This window comes from Mytilus edulis, chromosome 10 (assembly GCF_963676685.1).
Source record: "Mytilus edulis chromosome 10, xbMytEdul2.2, whole genome shotgun sequence".
NCBI lineage: Eukaryota > Metazoa > Mollusca > Bivalvia > Mytilida > Mytilidae > Mytilus > Mytilus edulis.
The window spans coordinates 24,390,175-24,397,985 of NC_092353.1; the positions used below are offsets into that span (position 1 = coordinate 24,390,175).

General features: G+C 34.4%; 1 protein-coding gene across 1 annotated transcript; it reads left to right on the forward strand.

The window, feature by feature from the left end:
• Window positions 1-238: 238 nt before the first annotated feature.
• Window positions 239-2,614, forward strand: LOC139492388 (piggyBac transposable element-derived protein 4-like). Its single transcript, XM_071280594.1, has 2 exons — window positions 239-660; window positions 1,246-2,614. Exons 1-2 carry the CDS (start codon window positions 365-367, stop codon window positions 2,564-2,566), a joined length of 1,617 nt encoding a protein of 538 aa, XP_071136695.1. The 5' UTR covers window positions 239-364; the 3' UTR covers window positions 2,567-2,614.
• Window positions 2,615-7,811: the final 5,197 nt, after the last annotated feature.

A 7,811-nucleotide genomic window follows, 5' to 3' on the forward strand; every position in this document is an offset into this window, starting at 1 on the left:
CATTATAAACAACTGACAGAGAATGTAAATTATTATAATCCGATCATATACACCTACATGATAGTTGATGTAGAAATTGGACAAATAATTAACAGCGAAAACTAGAGTTCCGTTATTTTACGATAACTTTTTAATGCCAATTATAGCGCTTCAGCATGAATGTCCGTAAAATCTTGTAATAAAAGAAAATTGTATCTCCTTTACTTGTATGATACATACTAAAAGCACTTACTGTAAGTGCAATATTGTTTTTTTTTTTATCAAAACTAACAAGTTTTGTCTTAATTTTGCGGGAATTATGGTGTTGGAACGTCAACGTCATTGAAATCAATGACGTCATCATAAAAAAATCTTCAGCGAAAACATGGACGATTCAGATGAATCTTTTTCCGAATCTGACCAAAGTGACCTAGAAACTGAATATGATAGTGACGAAGGTGAAGAAGGTGAAGAAGGAGAAGAAGAAAATGATAGAAATGACGAGCAGGTGCTTCAACCCTGGTTTCGGATATTTCCACCCGAAGAAGAGCGTCGCCAGCCAGACTTTCAGGAAACTGTTGGACCACAGAATATGCCAAACCGAAATTCGAAACCTATAGCCTATTTCTACCTACTGATGACATTAAACTTCTTACAGCAAATTGTCCAGGAAACTAATAGGTATTTATTTAAAAGCTATAGTCGTAACGATATTTATAAATATATCAAATGAATTTTAGACAAAATTACATATGGAGTAAACAAAATAACAATGCCAATTTACGGTATCTCTATTCTTGTTAGTTAGCACATTATACATAAATAGTACTTAAATTTGGATCGGGAATTGGGAATATATCAAAGAGACAGCAACCCTTCCAAAGAGCAGAAACAGCTTGGAAAGTGTTGATTTGGCATTTATAACAATGTATCAATCTTATATACACGACTGTCAGAAACTGAAATTTGATACAACTCTTATATAACGATGTTAAATTGTAACTCTTCATAAAAAAAAAATTAAATAAGAATTAAAAGATGTGGTTTAATTGCCCAAAAACTTTCTACTAGAGAACAAATGTGACTGATACAAGGAACAATACTGATAATCGTAAGGTTTTCAACGCTGAGCAAGAGCTCATGATGCAAAGCAAGATATATCAAAAGCCCCCAAAAAATATAATTATCGAATCTCAGACTTATTTCTTTTCTATACCTTTGAAAATTCGTTTTTTAAAGGGAATAACATTTTCGATATTCTTGTAGGTACGCTAGAGATTTCATAGCCAGTCGAGAAAGGATTAGACGCTTCTCAAGGCTACATGATTGGCCTAAAGTTGGAGAAACTACATTAACTGAAATAAAAGGATTCTTTGCCGTCATTCTTAATATGGGTTTGGTTAGAAAAGCGACTATTGCTGAATATTGGAATTGTAAATTGCCTAGTCAAGACACATCATGGTTTAGGAAAATGTTTAGTCGAAACAGATTTCAACTTGTTTTCAAATTTTTTCATCTAACTAACAACAATAACATACCCGGCAGAAACGACCCAAATTACAGTCCAACAGCAAAATTTCAGTGCCTTATTGATTTATTTAATAGACAGTCGCAATTTCATTACAAACCGGAACAAAATTTAAGTATTGATGAAAGTTTGATAGGGACACGGGGCAGAACATGCATGCTTCAATACATACCATCAAAAAGCTCAAAGTTCGGGGTAAAAGTTTGGATGCTGGTTGAGGCAGTAACAGGATACATCATCCACGCCATAATTTATAGAGGAAAGACATATGACCCAACACCACCAGGACTAACCCAGGGTTCCTACGTTGTAAATAACTTGTTAGAAAGAGCTGGGTTACTTCGTAAAAAATATCATGTCGTGTGCGACAGCTTTTTCACTTACATCGCGCTAGCTAAACAGCTTTTTCAACTAGATACTTATTTTACCGGAACAATTCGACAGAACAGAAACATGCCAAACATGATCAAACATGCCATATTAACGGAACGCGTATTTAAATACGCAAGACAGGGACCTATTCTCATGTGTGTCTATCGTGAAAGGGCTAGAAGGAAATCCGTCCGTATTTTATCGTCGTACGAAAAGGCTACCCAAAATAATGACAATAAACCAAAAATACTTGAATTCTATAATAAAAACATGGGCGGGGTCGATCTGGCAGACATGATGGTAACGCATTATAATGACAATAGGAAAACTTTTAAGGTATGGAAGAAGGTTGCATTTAATTTCTTGCAGCGCATTGTAATTAATGCATATATCTTGTATTGCAAAAACACGTCTGATCGACCAGTCAAGAGTAGACTACAGTTTATACAATCAATTATAGAAGATCTTTCATGCGATTATCTGCTATCTCGTGAAATGAATGCACAAGCTAATCCAGGCAGACCAAAGACAACACGCTTGCGGAAAATTGGCAAGTATAAGGATTGCTCCGTGTGTTCGGATAGAGACGGATTTGGCGGTCGTCATCGAACAAAAACGGTGTGTAGAAACTGTTACAAAGGCTTACACAAAGATTGTATGAATAATCATGTGTGTATTGAAGAATAAATCAATCATGTCATATTTTCTCTTAAATATTATTATATTGCCAACGTTTTTGTTTTGTTTTGTCTATTTAATGTCAATAACTAAATAAACAATTTACAGGATGACAGAAAATACCACAGATTGACTGGTAACGTCATTACAAAAAATTGTTTAAAACAGGCTATAAAAAGTCAAACTATGAGTCTACAAGATGTGTATAGAACTGAAGATTGAGTAACAATATCTTTACTTGAACTGAGAACACACAGAAAGGGAAGCAGGTACTGCTATACATGTTCCCGCTGTTGCGTGTATTCTGATATAAGATAAGTTTTTAAGTTTTAAAAAGTAAAATTGAGAATGGAAATGGGGAATGTGTCAAAGAGACAACAACCCGACCAAATAAAAAACAACAGCAGAAGGTCACCAACGGGTCTTCAATGTAGCGAGAAATTCCCGCACCCGGAGGCGTCCTTCAGCTGGCTCCTAAACAAATATATACTAGTCCAGTGATAATGAACGCCATACTAATTTCCAAATTGTACACAAGAAACTAAAATTAAAATAATACAAGACTAACAAAGGCCAGAGGCTCCTGACTTGGGACAGGCGCAAAAATGCGGCGGGGTTAAACATGTTTGTGAGATCTCAACCCTCCCCCTATACCTCTAACCAATGTAGAAAAGTAAACGTATAACAATACGCACATTAAAATTCAGTTCAAGAGAAGTCCGAGTCTGATGTCAGAAATATGTTTAAAGGCACAATACAAATAAAAGTGATCTGGCCTGGTTAAACCAGAACTTGAAAATTGGTATTTGCTTTTCCGCTAGTACAAAATCAGGTATATATTCACATATCATCGTCAATATGCATGGGAGTGTAACCTACCAATTCAGAGATAGATGTGACCCGAAAAATTCAAAGGTAGCTGTCAAAAAATCATGTCTATACTGTAACAACTTGTAAAGAAATCCCTTAATCTTCAATTAATGGATTTATTATAAAAATATACTATTTTAGGGAAACACTAGTCATCAAATGCGTATTTAGTAATAAATTATGATTTACACGCACTATCATAATTTTTAAAAAATTAAACAATTTGGCGCGCTTTGTGTATTTTAAAGGAGCCAGAACAATGACGTTACGTCACAGTACATTTTACAGCATCAGAGTAAAAAAAAACAATGGCCCAAAAGTGGCCCCTTGGCACTGAACGTAGTACGAAAAAAATGGCCCAAAAGTGGCCCATGGCACAATGATGGTTAAAAGGACAACACATATTCATCTTCGAAGAAAGTTCTTTCTATCAAAATTCTCAAGGCTTATAACACTTTTACACATTTATGTTTCACTGATACATATATGACGTGGCTCTGTACTTTTACATCCAGTCATTGTGTTATTGTACTGTGGTAAATTTGTGTATTCTCGTCTTTAAATATTGCTAAAAGAGGGACGAAAGATACCAAAGGGACAGTCAAACTCATAAATCTAAAACAAACTGACAACGCCATGGCTAAAAATGAAAAAGACAAACAAACAACAGCACACACGACACAACATAGAAAACTAAAGAATAAACAACACGAACCCCACCAAAAAACTAGGGGTGATCTCAGGTGCTCCGGAAGGGTAAGCAGATCCTGCTCCACATGCGGCACCCGTCGTGTTGCTTATGTGATAACAAATCCGGTAGATAGTCTAATTCGGTAGGTCACATTCATGAAAGGGAAGGGGATTATGCATGGTCTAAATGCCATTTTGTGCATCTTTATTACATAATTGTTTGTTTTTAATAGTTATTAAAGATTATAACACAATGTTGACTGCTGTAGCCCTATTTGTGACATTTTTACCTATTATGTCACACATCGTTGTCAAAATAATGGAATTTGATGCGACTGTGATGCAAGTGAGACGTTTAGTTAGCTTTAAAACCAGGTTTAATCCACCATTTTTTTCTTAAAGACCAAACAGCCTATTGTTTATGCGCATCAGCTAACGCAACTTGGTAGTGACATAAAAGCTCTATGACGTTGTTTCTTGCAATGAAAAAACGTCAAATTATAACGTCCTATTTCGCGTTTTCCAACGGATTCCAACATGGTGTACGCTACGTAGGTACGCTACGTCTCCCAAGAAAAGAGGAACTATTATGCGTCGCGCTACTTTAATATCCTGTGGAGATTTAACACAAATGGACACATAAGATACTACACTATATTTAACCTTCGTTCTAATAAAAATAATAAAATATAAATTTTGATCGCATTTGCGCCGTTCTGCATTTCCTTTTTTTTATTCTTTCACATGCGTAGATTTTGTCTTATATTTGCGTCGATCTGCATTCAACTACTAAATTGTCTGTTTTACTTACTAGTACACTTGGTACAATAAAAAACCTGATAATAAATTGTTCAAATAAGGCCTTTGAAAATAGTGGAATTAATTACTTTTGGAGTGTCAAAAACTCGTTGGAAGTACTTGATAAATTGCATGCATATATTGGTGATTTTGAATCTGTTCAAAGTTTTGATTTTTCTACCCTATATACCACTTTGCCTCATATTCTTATTAAGAAAAAATTCACATCCCTAATTAACTGGGCATTTAAAAAGTCGGAATGCGAGTACATATGTTCAAACTCTTTTAGATCATTTTTTAGTAGCAATAAACAAAAGAACTATGTCAATTGGACATGCTTTGATACTATTTATGCACTTGAATTTTTACTTGATAACATTTTTGTTCGCTTTGGAGATTCCGTATATCGTCAAGTTATTGGAATTCCAATGGGGACCAACTGTGCACCACTTATTGCGGACCTGTTTTTGTATTGTTATGAGTTACAATTTATGACTAAAATTAGCAAAGACCCATCAAAACAACATTTGATACAAAAATTTAACAATACTTTTAGATATTTGGATGATATATTGGCTCTAAATAATGACGACTTCAGTATGTATACTAAAGAAATTTATCCTGTAGAACTTACTTTAAATAAAGCTAATGATAACAATGACCACTGCCCTTTCCTCGATCTTGATATCTATATCATAAACGGGAAGCTTAATACAAAAATTTATGATAAAAGAGATGATTTTTCATTTCCTATTGTTAATTATCCATTTTTAGATGGTGACGTTCCCTTGTCACCATCTTATGGTGTTTATATATCTCAACTTGTACGATTCGCTCGTGTATGTAACAATGTATTAGATTTTAGCGAGAGAAATTTATGTATTACTGAAAAATTATTACACCAGGGTTTTCGATATCACAAACTGGTCAAAACATTTACTAAATTTTACCACCGGTATAAGGAAATAATTCGTAAATATAACTCAACATGCAGACATCTTATACGTTCAGGTATTTCACATCCAAAATTTTATGGAAATATTCTTTATAAAGCACAAAAATGTCAGTATTCTCCTCAGAAACTAACAAAACCTTTAAATAGACTTATTAAAAGGGGATATAGTTACGATACTGTTGTCAGGTCATTAAAGATTGCATATTTTGGATTTAACATTGATTCACTGATAGGGTCTTTGCATCGGAACTAAACACATTTATTTCTAAAAAAACAGTTGTTGGCATGACACGGGTTATGTTCTTCTCATATATTTTATGATAGTATGATACTAAACCCCTAACGGGAGGGATTGTACCTGATATTCATATGATGAAGACATAATCTTTCAATCAGTTTAATTGAGGTCTGGAGCTGGCATGTTAGTTAACTGCTAGTAGTCTGTTGTTATTTATGTATTATTGTCATTTTATTTATTTTCTTTTGTTACATCTTTTGACATCAGACTCGGACTTCTCTTGAACTGAATTTTAATGTGCGTATTGTTATTCTTTTACTTTTCTACATTGGCTAGAGGTATAGGGGGAGGGTTGAGATCTCATAAACATGTTTAACCCCGCCGCAATTTTGCGCCTGTCCCAAGTCAGGAGCCTCTGGCCTTTGTTAGTCTTGTATGATTTTAAATTTTAGTTTCTTGTGTATAATTCGGAGTTTAGTATGACGTCCATTATCACTGTACTATTATGCATATTTTAGGGGCCAGCTGAAGGACACCTACGGGTGCGGGAATTCTCGCTACATTGAAGACCCATTGGTTGCCTTCGGCTGTTGTTTGCTCTATGGTCGGGTGGTTGTCGCTTTGACATATTCACCATTTCCTTTCTCAATTTTATTTCATTTTTTTTCTTCTTCACTTGCGTAGATTTTGTCTTTCGTTTGCGCCGATTGTGTACAGGTAAGTTTTTTTTTCCCCGATTTATGGGCATTATGTTTTCTGGTCTGTGCGTCCGTTCGTTCGTCCGTCCGTCTGTCCCACTTCAGGTTAAAGTTTTTGGTTACAGTTTTTGGTCAAGGTAGTTTTTGACGAAGTTGAAGTCCTATCAACTTACAACTTAGTAAACATGTTCCTTATGCAATGATCCTTTTAATTTTAGTGTCAATTTTTCAAAAATTAAAAAAAAAAGATTATTCACAAGGTTAGGCCCATAATCAAATATTCCTAAAAGTTTTGACATACTGGCAACATGTGCATGTAACTGATGTCTGGATGATTCTCGTAAAATAATGTCCGATCTTGCAATGAAGTTAAAATTTATTTATACTGCTTATTTGACAAAATCTTATAGTAAAAATAAAATGATAACAAAGGGTCATTTTTGCTTGTCATTTGTTTCATTTCAAATTGTCTTAAGGAGAAATGATAAACATATTGTCTAATCTCACTGAAGCTTACAGCTAATTTTCTAATGTATGTAGATCAGCCAAGGCCGTAGCTACCCTTGAAGCAAGTGAGGCAATTGCCTCACTAAAATTTCGACACTGATTAATTTTTTTTTATACATATATATAAATATAATAGTCATTTGTTGTTCTGTCTCAACCTTAATTTCTATAACTTGTCATCCTTCCTTTTAAACTAATCTTCCTGAATATAACTCAGCATCTCAACGGGTGATGTTTCTCGATTACATTAACCTAGTAACAATAATCATCATGGATCTTTAGTTAAAAACAGGCTCTTGCAAAAAAAGGAAAAGCGACACTGAAGGTAAAGAAGGAATAATTCTAGTAAACTAGTTTTTTTGTGAACAGAGTCTGAGTATTGCATATAACTTCATTAGAACAATAAAAAAACGATAAGTAGACTGACAAATAAAGTACTGGTCTTCGGAAGGGGGCAGTCCTGTCTGCGTACTCATTTCTCCGTTTCACCAACTTTTG